The following is a 20,721-nucleotide window of genomic DNA, read 5'->3' on the forward strand; positions in this document are numbered from 1 at the left end:
AGGAGACAGGAAACTAAAAAAGGAGCCTTATTGAAATAATTGCTATCACATGGGAGCTACCACAGCACCTCTATCCATTTATCATTGAGGTCCCGAAAAGTAGGTTGAGAAAAGCTAGATAGAAGAACCCAGGTAACCCATAACTCTACTGGCAATGATTAAGTCCTGAAAATCATTTGGACAGCGAGACTTGCATTTCTGCTGTCACATTATCCACCATTCGTGGCGCAGGGAGACGTGGCGGCGGCGGCGGCGGTGGCGGCGGAGCCGGCAGCGCGATGATCACGGACGTGCAGCTCGCCATCTTCGCCAACATGCTGGGCGTGTCGCTCTTCCTCCTCATCGTCCTCTACCACTACGTGGCCGTCAACAACCCCAAGAAGCAGGAGTGAGGCCACCCGGCCCGCGGTGAGACACGGCACCGCCACCGCACCGGCACCGCCGCCGCTCAACCCTCTCCCTCCCGCAGGGCCGCGCCGAGCCGCGCCGCGCCATGCTGCGCCGCGCCAGGGTGGCCATGGGGGAGCAGGGCCCGGCCCGGCGCAGCCCGAACCCCCGGAGCCTGGCGGCGCCGCGCTGAGGCGGGAGGCCCTGCTTCCTCCAATTTTTTTGAGGTTTACATGGCACCAGGCCTGCTGGTGACAGACGGAGTCCAGCTGTCTCACAAGGGAAAAAAGGATCATGGCTCATGAATTGGCAGGGCTCATTGAGAGGGCTTTAAACTAGGTTCGAAGGGGGAAGGGGATAAAACCAGGCTCGCTAGAGATGAGCCGAGGGGTGGCGTGCCGATGCCGGGGGCGAAATCGATAGCCCAGCTCAAGTGCATATACACCAATGCACGCAGCATGGGCGGCAAACAGGAGGAGCTGGAAGCCATTGTGCAGCGGGAGAGATATGACTTAGTCGCCATCACAGAAACATGGTGGGGTGACTCTCATGACTGGAGTGCTGCAATGGATGGCTATAGACTCTTCAGAAGGGACAGGCGAGGAAGGAGAGGCGGTGGGGTGGCCCTGTATGTTAGGGAGTGTTTTGATTGTATAGAGCTCAACGATTGTGATGATGGTACGGTTGAGTGTCTATGGGTAAGGATGAGGGGGAATGCCAACGAGGCAGATATCGTGCTGGGAGTCTGTTATAGACCACCCAACCAGGATGAAGGGGCGGATGAAGCGTTCTACAAGCGGCTGGCAGAAGTCTCTCAATCGCTAGCCCTTGTTCTCGTGGGGGACTTCAACTTCCCGGACGTCTGCTGGAAATACAACACGGCAGAGAGGAAGCAGTCTAGGAGGTTCCTGGAGTGTGTGGAAGACAACTTCCTGACACAGCTGGTAAGTGAGCCTACCAGGGGAGGTGCCTCGCTCGACCTGCTGTTTACAAACAGAGAAGGACTGGTGGGAGATGTGGTGGTCGGAGGCCGTCTTGGGCTTAGCGACCATGAAATGATAGAATTCTCGATTCTTGGTGACGTAAGGAGGGGGGACAGCAAAACCACAACCATGGACTTCCGGAGGGCAGACTTTGGCCTGTTCAGGACGCTGGTTGAGAGAGTCCCTTGGGAGACAGTCCTGAAGGGCAAAGGGGTCCAGGAAGGCTGGACGATCTTCAAGAAGGAAGTCTTAAAGGCGCAGGAGCAGGCTGTCCCCATGTGCCGTGACAAGAACGGGCGGGGAAGACGACCGGCCTGGCTGAACGGGGAGCTCTTGCTGGGACTCAGGAAAAAAAGGAGAGTTTACCGCTTGTGGAAGAAGGGGCAGGCGACTCAAGAAGAGTACAGGGATCTCGTTAGGTCGTGCAGAGAAGAAATGAGAAAGGCAAAAGCCCAGCTAGAACGCAATCTGGCCGCTGTCGTTAAAGACAACAAAAAAAGTTTTTACAAATATATTAATGACAAGAAGAGAGCCAAGGAGAATCTCCATCCTTTATTGGATGCAGGGGGGAACATTGTCACTGAGGATGAGGAAAAGGCTGAGGTACTCAATGCCTTCTTTGCCTCAGTCTTTAAGAGGCAGACCAGTTATCCTCAGGGTACTCGGCCCCCTGAGCTGGAAGACAGGGACGGCGAGCAGGATGAACCCCCCATAATCCAAGAGGAAGCAGTCAATGACCTGCTACGCCACCTGGACGCTCACAAGTCTATGGGGCCGGATGGGATCCACCCGAGAGTGCTGAGAGAGCTGGCGGAGGTGCTCGCCAAGCCACTCTCCATCATTTATCAGCAGTCCTGGTTAACGAGGGAGGTCCCGCATGACTGGAGGCTTGCCAATCTGACGCCCATCTACAAGAAGGGCCGGAAGGAGGATCCGGGGAACTACAGGCCTATCAGCCTGACCTCGGTGCCGGGGAAGATTATGGAGCGGTTCATCTTGAGGGCGCTCACAAGGCATGAGGGGGACAACCAGGGGATCCGGCCTAGCCAGCACGGATTCATGAAAGGCAGGTCCTGCCTGACCAACCTGATCTCCTTCTATGACCAGGTGACCCGCCTAGTGGATGAGGGAAAGGCTGTGGATGTGGTCTACCTGGACTTCAGCAAGGCCTTTGACACCGTCTCCCACAGCATTCTCCTCGAGAAGCTGGCGGCTCACGGCTTAGACAGGTGTACTCTGCGCTGGGTCAAAAACTGGCTGGACGGCCGGGCCCAGAGAGTTGTGGTGAATGGAGTTACATCCAGTTGGCGGCCGGTCACAAGCGGTGTTCCCCAGGGCTCAGTACTGGGGCCGGTCTTGTTTAATATCTTTATCGATGATCTGGATGAGGGGATGGAGTGCACCCTCAGTAAGTTTGCAGACGACACCAAGTTGGGCGGGAGTGTTGATCTGCTCGAGGGTAGGAAGGCTCTGCAGAGGGACCTGGACAGGCTGGATTGATGGGCCCAGGCCAACTGTATGAGGTTCAACAAGGCCAAGTGCCGGGTCCTGCACTTGGGCCACAACAACCCCATGCAGCGCTACAGGCTTGGGGAAGAGTGGCTGGAAAGCTGCCCGGCAGAGAAGGACCTGGGGGTGTTGGTCGACAGCCGGCTGAACATGAGCCGGCAGTGTGCCCAGGCGGCCAAGAAGGCCAATGGCATCCTGGCCTGTATCAGAAATAGTGTGGCCAGCAGGAGTAGGGAAGTGATCGTGCCCCTGTACTCGGCACTGGTGAGGCCGCACCTCGAATACTGTGTTCAGTTTTGGGCCCCTCACTACAAGAAGGACGTCGAGGTGCTGGAGCGTGTCCAGAGAAGGGCAACGAGGCTGGTGAGGGGTCTGGAGAACAAGTCTTATGAGGAGCAGCTGAGGGAACTGGGACTGTTTAGTCTGGAGAAGAGGAGGCTGAGGGGAGACCTCATCGCTCTCTACAACTACCTGAAAGGAGGTTGTAGCGAGGTGGGTGTCGGTCTCTTCTCCCAAGTACCAAGTGATAGGACGAGAGGAAATGGACTCAAGTTGTGCCAGGGGAGGTTTAGATTGGATGTAAGGAAAAATTTCTTTACTGAAAGAGTGGTTAAACATTGGAACAGGCTGCCCAGGGAAGTGGTTGAGTCCCCATCCCTGGAGGTATTTAAAAGACGTGTAGATGAGGCACTTAGGGACATGGTTTAGTGGGCATGGTGGTGTTGGGTTGACGGTTGGACTCGATGATCTTAGAGGTCTTTTCCAACCTCAATGATTCTATGATTCTATGATTCTATGATTTCCCCTTCCCCACATCACCAGGTGAGACTCCACCTGGAGTACTTTGTTCAGCTCTGGGGTCCCTAGTACAAGGAAGACATGGACCTGTTGGAGCGGGTCCAGAGGAGGGCCACCGAGATGATCAGGGGGCTGGAGCACCTCCCTTATGAGGACAGGCTGAGAGAGCTGGGGTTGTTTAACCTGGAGAAGAGAAGGCTCCTGGGAGACCTTATAGGAGCCTTCCAGTACTTAAAGGGGGCCTACAGGAAAGATGGGGAGGGACTCTTTCTCAGGGAGTGTAGTGATAGGACGAGTGGTAACGCTTTTAAATTGAAAGAGGGTAGATTTAGATTAGATATTAGGAAGAAATTCTTTACTGTGAGGGTGATGAGACACTGGAACAAGTTGCCCAGAGAAGTTGTGGATGCCCCCTCCCTGGAAGTGTTCAAGGCCAGGTTGGATGAGGCTTTGAGCAACCTGATCTAGTGGAAGGTATCCCTGCCCATGGCAGGGGGGTTGGAACTAGATGATCTTTAAGGTCCTTTCCAACCCAAACCATTCCATGATTTTATGACCTCTTTACTTTCTTTTACTTTCTAGTATCCAGTTCAGGTGTTTCTTCTGCAACACCTACTGTGATCCTACTGAAAAGGTAGCTAAAAGCCTGGAACTTGTACAAATACACCATATCTCTTGATAAAAAATGTATACTTTGCTTGTCTTTCCCGAGGAACATGGTTGTATATAAAAATCAACATACAAAACAGAAGCTCTATCTTCTCTGTTTGCAGTTCTTTTCATTCTTCTTTATGTGCGTCTTGTTTTTTTTCCTCAGGGAAACAGACACCAATAACAGTATCAGCAACCCCAGTCCATCTCAACTACTTTTTCCTCACAAAGGATAGTTAGTCCCATCTTTTAATACCATCTAAAAGGGTGTCAAATAGGAGGATTCTCCTCAAAAAGAAACTCCAAAATAACAAAAATACTGTAACTAGAAGAGAAAGATAATAAGGAGTTTTACCTTTAAATACTTTACTAATGCATTAAATTTTGTATGATTGAATTATTTTTATTTATGTATCTTTAATAAAACTTATAAGCAATATTTGCCATAAGACTTCATGGGCCAAGGTATACATACTCAAAATCTTTAACTATGTTTACTATTTAATGATGTCAATATTTTTTATTCTGATGGGCACTTATTAAAAAAGAAATACCACAGAACTTTTCTAGCTTTTTCCCACAAGCTGAATACCCATTCTCCTTCTCCTTGTATGCTAATCAAAACTCTCTAACTAGCCTTTTTCCTACTGCTTTCTGCCTCTTCTTAAGGTTTTATCACCACCACAACATCTTTCACTGTCCTGGAGATTTGAAGCCCTGAAGCAATTTCTGGGCATATTAAAACAGAGAAGCAGAAAGCAAAGTAGTAACAAAATGTAATTGTAAAAAAAAAAAAAGTCAATTTCACGACAGTACAGTCTGATTTACTTTGCTTATATTTTAGTGGACTTCTGTGGCAGAACTGACAGTCCGCTTGGGTGCTGTGAGGAAGAGAAAATGCTTTGATTAAAAGCAATAAGTCACCATCCCTGGAAGTATTTAAAAGACGTGTAGATGCGGCACTTAGGGACATGGTTTAGTGGGCATGGTGGTGTTGGGTTGACAGTTGGACTCGATGATCTTAGAGGTCTTTTCCAACCTTAATGATTCTATGATTCTATGATTCTATGATTCTATGATCTGTCTGCACCCAGGCCACAGGAAAAAATACACTAGCAGTTTGCTTTGGTTCATTTTTTTAAAACTCCTTATTCAATAGCTATGGTTTTGTCATAAAAAATAAAATAAAATGAAATGGTTTTCACTAAAGAATGGCACGATAGATGGGAGATCTTCTTGTGGTTTAACCCCGCAGGCAGCTAAACACCAAACAACCATTTGTTCACTCCCCCCAACCCAGTGGGATGGGGGAGAGAATTGGGAAAAAAAAAAGAGTAAAATTCGTGGGTTGAGATAAAGACAGTTTAATAGGACAGAAAAGGAAAGGAAAATAATAATAATGATAAAAGAATATACAAAATAAGTGATGCACAATGCAATTGATCACCACCCGCCGACCGATGCCCAGCCAGTCACCGAGCAGCAGTTGCCACCCACTGGCTAACTCCCCCCAGTTTATATACTGAGCATGACATCATATGGTATGGAATATCCCTTTGGCCAGTTGGGGTCAGCTGTCCTGGCTGTGCCCCGTCCCAGCGTCTCGCTGGCAGGGCCTGAGAAACGGAAAAGTCCTTGACTAGTGTAAGCACTACTTAGCAACAACTAAAACATCAGTGTGTTATCAACATTATTCTCATCCTAAATCCAAAACACAGCCCTATACCAGCTACTAGGAAGAAAATTAACTCTATCCCAACTGAAACCAGGACAGATATTCAGGCAGGTTCCCTCATTAGAAAGCAATTGGTTTCTAGTTATCTTGACAGTAACTTCCATAGATAATTATCTGGAAAGGACTGCTGGTGCTAGGATGTCCTGGTTTCGGCAGGGATAGAGTTAATTTCCTTCCTAGTAGCTGGTACAATGCTGTGTTTTGGATTTAGGAGGAGAACAAAGTTGATAACGCACCGATGTTTTAGTTGTTGCTAGGTAATGCTTACACCAGCCAAGGACTTTTCAGCTTCCCATGCTCTACCGACTGAGAAGGCTGGAGGTGCACAAGAAGCTGGGAGGGGGGCACAGCCAAACTGACCAAAGGGACATTCCATACCATGTGACGTCATGCTCAGTACATAAACTGGGGAAAGCTGGCCTGGGGGGGCCGCTGCTCGGGGACTGGCTGGGCATCGGTCGGCGGGTGGTGAGCAATTGTACTGTGCATCACTTGCTTTGTGTATTATTATTATTATTATTATATTATTATTATTATTTTATTTCAATTATTAAACTGTTTTTTATCTCAACCCACGAGTTTTTCTCACTTGTGCTCTTCCAATTTTCTCCCCCATCCCACCGGGTGGGGGGGGAGTGAGCGAGCGGCTGCGTGGTGCTTAGTTGCCGACTGAGATTAAACCACGACAGTCCTTTTTGGCGCCCAACGTGGGGCTCGAAGGGTTTGAGATAATAACAGATTAACCGGAGTGTATTAAGGAACTTATATCTGTTAATAGTTGTGGGTCACAATGTTGGTTTCTCTGTTCTCGATATTGATTTGTATAATCTGCATCGTGCTCTTTTTCCTCCTGTACATGTTAAGGATTGGTGTTGGTTTTTGCAGTTTGCTGTGGTCTGCAGTGAATAGTGATGTCTCGCTTGTGAGGTTTGTTTTTAGAACATTGACCTTGACGTTAGCGTGGTATGTAAGTTTCACAATGAAGCCGTTACTGTACCACGGAGACCATTTCGTGGAGACAACTAGCAATTGCAGTGACTTTTCTGAGAGTTTTTTTACGGAGGAAATACAGAATGGCAGTGTCACTACCTTCTTCTATGATGTTCCCTCCTTCATTACAGTAACTTTTCAGTATCTTGAACAGCCTTGGGCAGTTAAGATACTTCTATTAATACTTCTTGGGAATATTGTTTCGGTTTTGTCTAAAGTTGGTAAGTAATTTAAGAATATCATCCAGAGATCTGCCCCAAGGCTGGATAGTTATGAGTGGCAGGGTGTGTGGGACAAGATGGGCAAGTACCTAGGCCAATGGGCACCCCCAGTGTTTTGGAACTTCACCCCTGAGCAAGTGCAGAATCCTGAAAAGTTAGTAGAATATTTGGACAAGGTATGCTGTCACCCTGGCAACTCCAGAGAGATGCAGATCATTGCAACGTGCTGGGGCCTGGCCCATGCCTACCGAGCCCTGTTCAACACCATTCAGTACCCTCAAAGGGAAGAGAAGGTCTCTGGCTCTGACAGTAAAACGACACGCACTGCGGCCAATCAGACCCGGGCAACACGCCCTGCGGCCACTCAGAACCCGGTGACACGCCGTGCAGCCACTCAGACCCCGGCGACAGGCCCTGCAGCCACTCCGACCCCAGCAATATGCACTACAGCTACTCAGACCCCAGTGACAGGCCCTGCGGCCACTCAGACCCCGGCGACATGCACTGCGGCCACTCCAACCCCGGCGACAGGCCCTGCGGCCACTCAGACCCCGGTGACAGGCACTGCGGCCACTCCAACCGCGGCGACAGGCCCTGCGGCCACTCAGACCCCAGCGACACGCCCTGTGGCTGAACCAAAGAACCAGCCTGTGCCGGTATCAGTCGCCCCTGTACACAAGAAGAAATTTTGTAAGCGGAAGTCGGCTCGTTTAGTAAGGGAGGAAGAAGCTTCTTCTAAAAGGGGACTGGAGGAAGAAGTGTACGAGACAGATGACCCTAGAGAAGGGCCATCACGAGAACGGGAGGAGGAGAGCCAGCCGCTGATCGGGGAGGAAGAAGAGGAAGAACTCATAAACGAGGCAGTGACCACCCGATCTCTATCCCTGAGTGAGCTGCAAGATATACGAAAAGATTTCAGCCGCCGTCCAGGCGAGCATATTGTCACCTGGCTGCTCCGATGCTGGGATAATGGGGCCAGTAGCCTGGAATTAGAGGGTAGGGAAGCCAAGCAGCTGGGATCCCTTTCTAGGGAAGGGGGCATTGACAAAGCAATTGGAAAAGGGACACGAGTCCTCAGCCTTTGGAGGCGACTCTTGTCAAGTGTGAAGGAAAGGTATCCCTTTAAGGAAGATGTCATATGTCGCCCAAGCAAGTGGACCACCATGGAGAAGGGTATCCAGTTTCTGAGGGAATTAGCTGTGCTGGAGGTGATTTATGACGACCTGAACAATGAACAACTATCCAAAGTTCCAGATGAAGTCAAGTGCACACGACCCATGTGGCGGAAGTTTCTAAGGAGCTCACCATCGTCATACGCCAATTCATTGGCAGTGATGACCTGGAAAGATGGAGAGGAACAAACAGTGGATGAATTGGCTAGTCAGCTCCGGCAATATGAGGAAAGTCATTCTTCCTCCCTCGTCTCGGCTGTGGAGAAACTGTCCGAAAAACTGTCCCGGGAGTTCCAGAAATTCAAGGAGGATAGGTCCTACTCCTCACCTGTACGGACCAGTATCTCGGCTATTAGAAGTAAGCGTTCTTTTGCTCAAGAGAGAGAATATAAAGGGTACACACCACGGGGCACCCTATGGTTTTATCTGCGTGACCATGGAGAGGACATGAGGAAGTGGGGTGGAAAACCTACTGCAGCCCTAGGGGCACGGGTACGTGAATTGCAAGGGAAAACAATCACAGAAAGAGGTTCTTCCAGGAAAATTGCTGCTCCAGTTTCCAGCGGGCAGTTCCCCAGACAGAGTAGAAGGGCTGATCTTACTCCTGATCTTAATGAAGAAACTTCGGACTCGTACGTACAAGAAATGAGAAACGAGTACTGTGATGAGGACTAGAGGGGCCCTGCCTCCAGCCAGGGGGAGGAAAGGGACAACCGGGTTTACGGGACTGTGTGGATTTGGTGGCCTGGCACATCAGACCCACAGAAGTATAAAGCTCTAGTAGACACCGCTGCACAGTGTACCCTAATGCCATCAAGCTATATAGGGGCAGAACCCATCTGTATTTCTGGGGTGACGGGGGGATCCCAACAGCTAACTGTATTGGAAGCCGAAGTGAGTCTAACTGGGAATGGGTGGCAGAAGCACCCCCTTGTGACTGGCCCAGAGGCTCCGTGCATCCTTGGCATAGACTACCTCAGGAGAGGGTATTTCAAGGACCCAAAAGGGTACCGGTGGGCATTTGGGATAGCTGCCTTAGAGATGGAGGAAATTAAACAGCTGTCCACCCTGCCCGATCCCTCGGAAGACCCCTCTGTAGTGGGGTTGCTGAAGGTCGAAGAACAGCATGTGCTGATCACTACCACAACGGTGCACTGGCGGCAATATCATAGAATCATAGAAACATAGAATCATTAAGGTTGGAAAAGACCTCTAAGATCATCGAGTCCAACCATCGACCCAACACCACCATGCCCACTAAACCATGTCCCTAAGCGCCTCATCTATTCGTCTTTTAAATACGTCCAGGGATGGTGACTCAACCACTTCCCTGGGCAGCCTGTTCCAATATTTAACCACTCTTTCAGTAAAGAAATTTTTCCTCATGTCCAATCTAAACCTCCCCTGGTGCAACTTGAGTCCATTTCCTCTCGTCCTATCGCTAGTTACTTGGGAGAAGAGACCAACACCCACCTCGCTACAACCTCCTTTCAGGTAGTTGTAGAGAGCGATGAGGTCTCCCCTCAGCCTCCTCTTCTCCAGGCTAAACAACCCCAGTTCCCTCAGCCGCTCCTCATAAGACTTGTTCTCCAGACCCCTCACCAGCCTCGTTGCCCTTCTCTGGACATGTTCCAGCACCTCAATGTCCTTCTTGTAGTGAGGGGCCCAAAACTGAACACAGTATTCGAGGTGCGGCCTCACCAGGGCCGAGTACAGGGGCACGATCACTTCCCTACTCCTGCTGGCCACACTATTTCTGATACAGGCCAGGATGCCATTGGCCTTCTTGGCCGCCTGGGCACACTGCCGGCTCATGTTCAGCCGGCTGTCGACCAGCACCCCCAGGTCCTTTTCCGACAGGCAGCTTTCCAGCCACTCTTCCCCAAGCCTGTAGCGCTGCATGGGGTTGTTGCGGCCGAAGTGCAGGACCCGGCACTTGGCCTTGTTGAATCTCATACAGTTGGCCTCGGCCCATCGATCCAGCCTGTCCAGGTCCCTCTGCAGAGCCTTCCTACCCTCGAGCAGATCAACACTCCCGCCCAACTTGGTGTCGTCTGCAAACTTACGGAGGGTGCACTCGATCCCCTCGTCCAGATCATTGATAAAGATATTGAACAAGACCGGCCCCAAAACTGAGCCCTGGGGAACACCGCTCGTGACCGGCCGCCAACTGGATTTAACTCCATTCACCACAACTCTCTGGGCCCGGCCATCCAGCCAGTTTTTGACCCAGCGCAGAGTACACCTGTCTAAGCCGTGAGCCGCCAGCTTCTTGAGGAGAATGCTGTGGGAGACGGTGTCAAAGGCCTTACTGAAGTCCAGGTAGACCACATCCACAGCCTTTCCCTCATCCACTAGGCGGGTCACCTGGTCATAGAAGGAGATCAGGTTGGTCAAGCAGGACCTGCCTCTCATGAACCCATGCTGGCTGGGCCTGATCCCCTGGTTGTCCCGCACATGCTTTGTGAGCGCCCTCAAGATGAACCGCTCCATAATCTTCCCCGGCACCGAGGTCAGGCTGATAGGCCTGTAGTTCCCCGGATCCTCCTTCTGGCCCTTCTTGTAGATGGGCGTCAGATTGGCAAGCCTCCAGTCATGCGGGACCTCCCCCGTTAACCAGGACTGCTGATAAATGATGGAGAGTGGCTTGGCAAGCTCCTCCGCCAGCTCCCTCAGCACTCTCGGGTGGATCCCATCCGGCCCCATAGACTTGTGAGCATCCAGGTGGCGTAGCAGGTCGTTGACTGCTTCCTCTTGGATTATGGGGGGTTCATCCTGCTCGCCGTCCCTGTCTTCCAGCTCAGGGGGCTGAATACCCTGAGGATAACTGGTCTGCCTGTTAAAGACTGAGGCAAAGAAGGCATTAAGTAGCTCAGCCTTTTCCTCATCCTCGGTGACAATGTTCCCCCCCCGCATCCAATAAAGGATGGAGATTCTCCTTGGCTCTCTTCTTGTCATTAATATATTTGTAAAAACATTTTTTGTTGTCTCTAACGACAGCGGCCAGATTGCATTCTAGCTGGGCTTTTGCCTTTCTCATTTCCTCTCTGCATGACCTAACGAGATCCCTGTACTCTTCTTGAGTTGCCTGCCCCTTCTTCCACAAGTGGTTAACTCTCCTTTTTTTCCTGAGTCCCAGGAAAAGCTCCCCGTTCAGCCATGCTGGTCGTCTTCCCCGCCCGTTCTTGTCACGGTACATGGGGACAGCCTGCTCCTGCGCCTTTAAGACTTCCTTCTTGAAGAACATCCAGCCTTCCTGGACCCCTTTGCCCTTCAGGACTGTCTCCCAAGGGACTCTCTCAACCAGCGTCCTGAACAGGCCAAAGTCTGCCCTCCGGAAGTCCATGGTTGCGGGTTTTGATGCCCCCCCTCCTTACTTCACCAAGAATCGAGAATTCTACCATTTCATGGTCGCTAAGCCCAAGACGGCCTCCGACCACCACATCTCCCACCAGTCCTTCTCTGTTTGTAAACAGCAGGTCAAGCGAGGCACCTCCCCTGGTAGGCTCACTTACCAGCTGTGTCAGGAAGTTGTCTTCCACACACTCCAGGAACCTCCTAGACTGCTTCCTCTCTGCCGTGTTGTATTTCCAGCAGACGTCCGGGAAGTTGAAGTCCCCCACGAGAACAAGGGCTAGCGATTGAGAGACTTCTGCCAGCCGCTTGTAGAACGCTTCATCTGCCCCTTCATCCTGGTTGGGTGGTCTATAACAGACTCCCACCATGATATCTGCCTTGTTGGCCTTCCCCCTCATCCTTACCCATAAACACTCGACCGTATCATCATCACAATCATTGAGCTCTAGACAATCGAAACACTCCCTAACATACAGGGCCACCCCACCGCCTCTCCTTCCTCGCCTGTCCCTTCTGAAGAGTTTATAGCCATCCATTGCAGCACTCCAATCATGGGAGTCACCCCACCATGTTTCTGTGATGGCGACTAAGTCATATCTATCCCGCTGCACAATGGCTTCCAGCTCCTCCTGCTTGCTGCCCATGCTGCGTGCATTGGTGTAGATGCACTTGAGCTGGGCTATCAATTTTGCCCCCAGCATTGGCATGCCACCCCTAGGCTCATCTCTAGTGGTTTTATCCCCTTCCCCCTTCGAACCTAGTTTAAAGCCCTCTCAATGAGCCCCACCAGTTCATGAGCAATGATCCTTTTCCCCCTGTGAGATAGCTGAACTCCATCTGTCGTCAGCAGGCCCAGTGCTGTGTAAACCTCCCCGTGATCAAAAAAGCCAAAATTCCTCCGATGGCACCAGCCCCTGAGCCACGTGTTGATCAGGTGTGTTTTCCTGTTCCTTTCAGTATCCTTCCCTGCCACTGTAGGGATTGAGGAAAACACTACCTGTGCTCCTGATCCTTCAACCAATTGCCCCAGTGCCCTGAAGTCCCTTTTGATCGCTTCTGGACTTCTCTCTGCATCCTCATCACTGCCAGCCTGTATAACCAACAGCGGGTAGTAATCAGAAGGCCATACCAGACCAGGGAGCTTCCTAGTAATGTCTCTGACCCAGGCCTCAGGGAGGCCCTCTGTTCCCCTCAGAAGGGAATCGCCTATGACAATTACCCTCCTTTTTTTCTTAGCAGAGGCAGTCATAATGCATGGGGCTGACTGCCTCACCCTAGGCAACCTCCTGGATGGACCTTCATCTACATCCTCATTTGCCTGGCCCTCAAGTTCCAGGGCCCCATATCTGTTGTGTAAAGGCAACCGGGAAGGTGAGGGAGGCCGGGCAGGGGTTCGCCTGGCACCCCGAGCAGGGACCTGTTTCCATTCCCCCCCCATCACTTAGGTCCCCTCTTTCTACCTGGTGGCAGGAGGGCAGGGGATCCTCTGCTTCTTGTGGAGCCTCCATCTGCTGCCTTTGCCTCAGGGATGGTATGGTGTGGCTCCACCAATCTATCTCCCTCTCACACTCCCTGATACTCCTTAACCTTTCCACTTCCTCCTTCAGCTCTGCCACCAGGCTGAGCAGATCATCCACCTGGTCACACCGCATACAGGTGGTGTCTCTGCTGCCCTCCAGTACAAGTGACAGGGTCAGGCACTCCCTGCAGCCAGAGACCTGGACAGCTGTATGCTTGTGTGAGGGCTCCGTCTGAGTTGCCACATTCCTTCTGGCGATGGCTTTCGGCCAAGTGGAAACCATAGCTGGGTCCTCTTCTGGGAGGGCGATGACTACTAGTTGAGTTGGCCTCTAGAGCCAGGAGGAGGACTGCGCCCTGCCCGCTCGCCTTCCCTGCGCGAGCTGTCGCGGAAACTGCCGCGCTACGGCCTGTTCACCACGCTCCGGGTCGCTCGCGCTCCCTGGGGGCTGCTCGTGTATGTGAGGGGGGTTTGGCCGCTGTCCCTCCTGTCCCCGCCCACGCTGAGTCAGAGCTGCCGCTCGTCAGGAGCTCCCTCCTCCGGCTCAGGGAGTGGGGGGGGCTGGGGCACCCTCTCACTCCCTGCGCTTTTGCCTTCGCGGTTTTTGCCGCGGTTTTGCCGCTTCAGGAAGGGTCCCCCGGTGCGATCCTCCGCTCCGGAGCCCTTCGCCTCGGTGGCTTCTTGTGGCTGTTGCTGTTGAGATAGGGTGTGGATGGTGAGAACATTAGAAATGGCTAGTGCAGGGGAAATTCCTTCTCAAGTTAGATGCTTTTTAGTTCAAAATTATCTGAAAATGACCTGGGTCTTGAGATCAGTCCTATATGCCATATCCCGTGTTGGCTGTTTGTATGGATCCTTTGTGTTGGAATTAGGAATCCAATTCAATGAACGTTGTCTCAAATAGGTGTAGCTTGGAAGAATAACCCTGGAGTCATCACAAAGGGGCATAGGCTCTTGTTCTTCCTTCAGAAATTGCTTATGGTGCTATAGGGTCCTGTTCATTGCCACTCTGCACTTCAAACTTCATAACCACTGGAGTACTGCCATTGCAGCATCCAGGGTCTTCCATGGCTTTTCTCTTGACAGGACTTCAGAAAATTTCACCTTCCAGAAAATACTCTTTGGCAAAGCCTTGACTCTCATGTTACTATAATTAGTCAGCTGATTAACGCATTCAAGTGTTTGTGGGTAAGTTTGAAATTAATTCTAACAGTGTTCACATAAATCTGTTGGGAAAACACAGCAGATGAAGGAAAAAACAGAGATAAATACATATAGATATCTTTTATGTTAAACTTTCTCTTGCTGTCTGCAATAAATTGGCATGTTTCTGGCAGGCATTACTGTCAACACAACTTAGGGAAAGAATATGGTAATCTTAGAATAATTGCAATTCAGAAGCAGGAAGGTGGATTAAAGTTGTAGTTGGCACAGTTTTAGTCTTGTAGCGTACCTGGTAGGTAAAACGCCAGGAGACTGGCATATAGGAGGGCACTGTATTGAAAAGGGTCCCAGAATTTGAAAAGAAAAGTGAATGTGTGGTTCATTGAAGGTGGGAGAATGAGTGGGAAGGTTGGGAGGCTCATGAGAATGCTGAGGGGTTTTGGTGAGGAGGGTCCCCTTGACAGCAGTGGGGCCGTGCAGGTGTCCTAGAGGCCAAGGGGAGGTCATACTGTCAGGGATGAGCAAGCCCTGACATTTCAGCACCGAAGTGATCCTCCGGCTGGCTGGAGGAAGCTCTGTAGTTGAGTTATGCAATTGTACTTTATGAGTTTTTTTTCTCTGCAGAGTTTTTGCTACTCACAACTGTTGGAAAGTAGACAAGGTGGAGCCTTGGGATCAGCTTGTAGGACAGTGTCTCTGGGTTTAAGGAATCCTGAGCGACTTCGGCGTTATGGATGCAGAGAGAGGGGCTGCTGCAGGGAAATGGATCCCTTACCAAGTTCATCCTTTTTTAAAGCAATTTGTTATGTTGGACTCTTTTACTCTCTTGGTTTCCTTTTGAAAGCTTCCACGTTGGCAGGAGGTAGGTAAGGAGAGCAGCAGTTGCCTCTGGAATTAAGCAGGGTGCCCCAACCCTAGGTGCTCTGCTTTTCTGCTTTAGTCTTTTGCAGCTTGTTGTGCTGAGCATTTTATTTTTAAGGGAGCTAATATACTCTCCCTATCTACAGGAAACAGAATTTAAAAAAAAACCCGAAGAATTTGGCAAGGAGCCAAACCCAGTGACTGAAGTAAGAAGTAGGGAACTTGGAGTAAGTTTAGTTACCAGGACATTGCATGACAGAGTGGGTCTGCGGTGGATTTTAAGGGGCTTGGAGACAAGTACATGACGTCTATTTCACAGTGCAAAGAAGTTTTGCTTTCTTAGATGAACATCCTCTTGCTGCAATTATGAGCGAAGCTGTTGATCTTGGGAGGGGATAAAGCTGCATGTAAATGAGAAGAGAGGAGTGTACCAGAGTGCTATGGAGGGCAGCAACTTTGTTGCTGTGACTTTTACAAGCCTTCAAAGGTAAGATTTAATGCTTTCCTTCCATTTGTTTGTTTTCTCTGTCAGTTTTTGGTACAGAAAACTTGCATTTTTTTTTCAGACCCAAGAGCTTTGCAAAGCTTGATCAAAGTGCTTTGGGTTGAGGTTTTTATGTGAGCAAGCTGATAGACTTCTGGGTGGAGTGAGCTGAGCTGTGCATGATTTCAAGCAGCAGCAGCTGTCCGGGGAAGCTGCTATTGTTTGAATTGTTTTGGTGGGAGCAGACTGCAGCTTGCATTTCTGTCTGTGAACTCTCTCTTCCTCAGCTGTTGATCAGTAACTTGAGCATTGCAACTAACTTACCCAAAGGAGCTGAATGCAAATTTTTACTGCCATTCTGGTGTCAGTTTAAAGAGTGTTTTAATGAAGACAGATGGAGGATATTGGATCATTGCTTTAAAATGTGGCAGATAACAGACTGAGTCTGTTTCCCAGCAATTATAGCTAATTGCATTGGCACATTTGAGTGTAGGGAGTGTTATGGAAATTAAGCATGCCAGCCACCATAACAGGGTTTGACTCTAGGTTTCCGCTGAATCAATAAGCTGAAAAGAGATTCCTCTATAAAGTCCTTTTTATTAATAGCGCTACAGCTCGAGCTGGGTGCCTCCGAAGAGGGACCTTGAACAAAGAAATCCCTGGGCAATTATACCCTTACAATCTAAATTCCCCACCCCTCATGCGACAGTTCAGACCAGTAGTAATATTAGGGTCTGGGGTCTTCCTGTTCTTCATTGAGTCCTTTCATTGTCTCTAGGTGGGCTGTTTCTTTTCTTATCTCTAAGGTTGCAGCTTTTGTTAATGTAGCTTCCTTATCTTCCGGCTTGAACCAGCTCTAGGGCCTTCTTTTGCTTGACTAGGTAAAAGTTCAGCATATCTAGGTGAAAGTTCACAGCTTGCGACCTAAGGCTTCAGCAAATGTAGCTACTAATGCTAAGCAAGTTATGCTAAACAAGTTCTATATAAGTAGTATACCAAATCGCACAACAGGGGTAGGAGCACTTTGGTCTGCGCACAGTTTCATGGGTTTCTGTATGTATAGCTTGGAACAGCACCACAAAATAGCTGAAGGGCTCACTCACCTCATCCAAGATACCTCTTCAGGTATTAAAAAAGCTGAGGAGGTTTCAGGGATACTTTCAAACTCCTTGCAGTGAGCTAGTAGATTTAAACCTGTCAACACTTCTTTTGTGAATCCTGATGGCAAGAGTGACCATTTATAGTTTCTTAAACTTATTTCAGGTTGAATTCAGGCAAATCCGATTTCAGCCCCGAAACAGTGTTATTTTGGGATTAAAACCACACATTTCAGTTGCCCATTCTGCAGCTCGCTTTCTATGTTTCCCACTTGCAAAGCAGGGAGTGGTACAACACATGCTACTCCCTGTTTTGCTTTTGAGGTGTTCAAACACAAGAGGATGTAAGGAGGGGTGGAGAAATAGAAATGCAAATGTATTTCAATGTTAAAGATGATTAGTACTAATTATTTCTAATGGCTGAAATTTTTGTGTTTGCTTTCGATAGGGGAAAGCAAATGCATCATACTCTTTGGAACCAAAATTTGAACAATTTGACTGAAACAGTTAATACATCAGAAGTTTAAAGGGGGCCCTTTGCAAACATGACTTTGTGTGGCACATTACAAGGTCAGTCCATGCCAGCTGTGCCAGGCCTTTACATTGCTCTTGCCAGAGCATTAACAAACATTGCACCAAATGTGATGTCCTTCTCTGTGATACCTAGGAGTGAATGCAACTCTCCTGTTTTAGCGCCTGACATTGTGCGCCCCCCTTAGCACATGTGCAACTAAGGCATGGAGAAAACAGGGAGTTTGGGGACCTAATTTATTTTAAACCCTTAATATTTTCCCAGTTGTGCCTCCAAATCCAGTTTAAAGTGATATGTGTTCAAAATCTGGGGACTTAGATTTAGTTCATCTTGTGGTATTTAACAGCATTACTCCATCAAGAGCACTAGGCAGCACAGGCAATCTTGAACCTTGTCTGTCACGATGTCCTGTGCTCGGGATCTACTTTCTCATATTGGTCGGATATTTAGTACTTTAGCATGAAAAAAAAAAAAGTTCTAAGACTTGTAGATATTACATCAGCTGAATATATATAAAAAAAATTAACTTATAAATCTTGCTTATGTGAAAAAACTGGCCTGACATGGAAAGTTGGTGAGTGAAGGCATGGCATGCTTTCTGAATTTTTACCTGGACAGGACTATTAAAGCTTTTTAGGGTGCATACATACCACACTATGTTTGGTGGCAAAACTGACTGGAGAAATCTTGTTCTCCTGCCTAATTCCCCTGGACTCTGGGTGCTTGTTTCTAGTATTACAGCACAATTCGCTGCCCCCTCAGATCTGCTAAAACCACTGCTTGGGCAGGAATTTCAGTCTGTACTGGACTATACCCCATGATCTGGATTAAAATAACCCTTCCAAAGATGATTGTATTTAACACGGATCATTTCACAGAGTCTGGGAACAAGCTGATGGGAGCAGAAGCACCAAATATTTTCTAATTCGTATTTATCGTAGAATCTGATGTATTGTGTAGCTACGTCCAGAGAAACGGGGCCAAGAAACTAGCCGTATTTTCCTTCCAGAACATCTGCTCTCCATTCATCAGAGTTGTGCCATGTCTTTTCTAATTTTTCTACTCATAGCTGCGGTGGTAGGAAGTGCCTCCCTCCACCTCTAGTTTGCAGTACACCACCTTTGCTCCCAGTTCGTGAGTTCCCCCTGGCGAGCCATGGTTTTGGATTAGGCTGTGGCCTCTGCAAATTCCACATGCCGTAGCTCATTGGAACCTGCCCCTTACGCAGGAGGAGCTTTGCAGTTGCATTCTCAAGCCAAATCTGGATTCTGGCTCTTGTCTCTCAGCCTTTAAATAAGGCTGAGCTTGGTTTGCGAGAAAGCATCCCCTCCCTATTCAAGACCTGTCAAAGTAGCTTCTCTCGCTGTGGATATTAAAGTGCTCAGAGCCCATGATTAAACTGTCAGTAGCCATAAAGCAGGTGGATTGTCTTTGCAGAAGTGTAAGCCATAGCTAGACAGTTTGTAGAGCACTGTAGCTACAAAAGCCTTCTATAGTGAGAAGGGGTAATTTACTCATAACTTATACCCCCAAATCCCCATAAATGAGGAACTGGGAATTTAAGCTTTAAATAATTTTTGCTATAGGCTCTGGAAACATGGGGAAGTAACACGTGTCCTGTTAAGCAGAGGAGTTGGACCTGCGTGATTAATAAAGGTCTCTCTCAAATACTGTGAGCCCCGGTTGATTACTGAACAGTGCAGGGTACCTGGAGTAAACAAACAGAAGTGTAAAACAACAAAATAATCGAGTAGAAAATGGAACAGCAAAAAAAGTCCAGAAGGGCTTACACAGACTGTGGAACGCAACTTGAGGAAATTTAAGCAATGCTTCACTTTGCATCTGAAAATAGCTGGTGCCAGGGAAAATGAAGGCAAACAGAATTTGCCTTTTTTCTGACTATAGAAAGTTTTCATGTGCTTTATGGGTTTTCAATTAATTCAGGAATAGGAGGCCGTGAAAGTGTCTTACCAAAAATTTGAGAAGTACTTCATGCCACACAAAAATGAAACATGAGAGACATCATTTTTTTCCAGAAAGCACAAAGGGAAATTAAAACCATAGCAGTGTATGTGAGTGATATGCGGCTGAAGACCCATCATTGCAATTTTGGAAGGGAAACTGAATCTCAGATTTAAAAAGTAGAGAGTTATGTAAAGAAAACTGAACAGGGACATGAATTTTGGTTACAAAAATACCCTGAGGGAGACTGTTGATAGATACAGGTGCAAAGATCTTGGACCTTGCAGGTAGGATTGAGAGTCCAAAATGCCCCAAGAAAAAGACCTGGGATTGAAAGGCAAGCAGAGCTAAGGTCAGCCAAGAGACCACATCTGGCTGTAGAAGTTGTGATAACTAACGCAAATGGGAGCAGTACATGGAGCACCATCAAAAGGGACAACTCCATCATCATTTTCTTAGGTTTGTTTTCACACTTGCAGCCGAAGGTCAATGAACTCTCAGACTGAAAACAGACACCTGGAAGTATGAAGGTGTACTGGCACAAACTGGGCTGTGAGCAGACAGGCACACAAAGAAGCTATAGCCAGCGTGATTGGTAAAGTTGCTAGGTAAAAGAGTATGAGGATTAGATGTGTGAGTCAATAACAAACCAGCAAAGAAAGAGATTTGTAATATTATGAAAATAAAGGGTACACTTTAGTGCAACAGGGGTGTGTCAAGCCCTTAATGTCATGATGTGTATGCCCATTGAATACTGACACATTCTCAAATGACATTATGGTTTGGGCAAGCCAGGGACTGAGTTTTGCATAGAGGATCAGGTCAGCTTGGGAAGGATTCATAACTCCTGGGCTTTACCTAAGTAAGCAGCTATGATAAATCTGTGTGCTGGAAATGACGTACCGGAGAGGTAATTGGTACAAACGGATATGGCAAAGTTATCACCCATGTCTGCCCTAAAAGACAAGGTTTTATGGGAATGGTGAGCCTGTAAGGATATTTGTGCTTCATCAAGCTGGCCATGATGGTAATTTAAATTTACTGCTGAGTGAAGATGTTCAATGAATGCAATCCTAATCAAACGCACTGAGAAGCTGATGGAATTAAAGATGCCCTCCATGCCAAAATAGTCTATTGTTGCAGTCTTGTTGTCATACTGCGGTCACGCCAGAAACCAATGATTAAAGAATCATAGTAATTAACAAAATCCATGTGTCAGAGCTGAAGGAAGTTTCAGGTTTTTGTTTGCGAGACGTGGATCTTAACTCTATTGTTTGTTTGATGTTATTACTGCTGAAA

The 20,721-nt window shown here is 48.5% G+C and overlaps 1 protein-coding gene across 1 annotated transcript; it reads left to right on the forward strand.

Moving 5' to 3' along the window:
* Nucleotides 1–251: 251 nt before the first annotated feature.
* Nucleotides 252–595, forward strand: LOC143172076 (dolichyl-diphosphooligosaccharide--protein glycosyltransferase subunit 4-like). The gene has a single exon (XM_076361319.1). It carries the CDS (start codon nucleotides 279–281, stop codon nucleotides 390–392), a length of 114 nt encoding a protein of 37 aa, XP_076217434.1. The 5' UTR covers nucleotides 252–278; the 3' UTR covers nucleotides 393–595.
* The last annotated feature ends 20,126 nt before the right edge of the window (nucleotides 596–20,721 follow it).

The sequence above is a fragment of the Aptenodytes patagonicus genome, chromosome W (assembly GCF_965638725.1).
Source record: "Aptenodytes patagonicus chromosome W, bAptPat1.pri.cur, whole genome shotgun sequence".
Taxonomy (NCBI): domain Eukaryota; kingdom Metazoa; phylum Chordata; class Aves; order Sphenisciformes; family Spheniscidae; genus Aptenodytes; species Aptenodytes patagonicus.

What these genes read in the sequence shown, in the direction of transcription:
- LOC143172076 (XM_076361319.1), top strand. Translation starts at nt 279, where the DNA reads ATGATCACGGACGTGCAGCTCGCCATCTTCGCCAACATGCTGGGCGTG.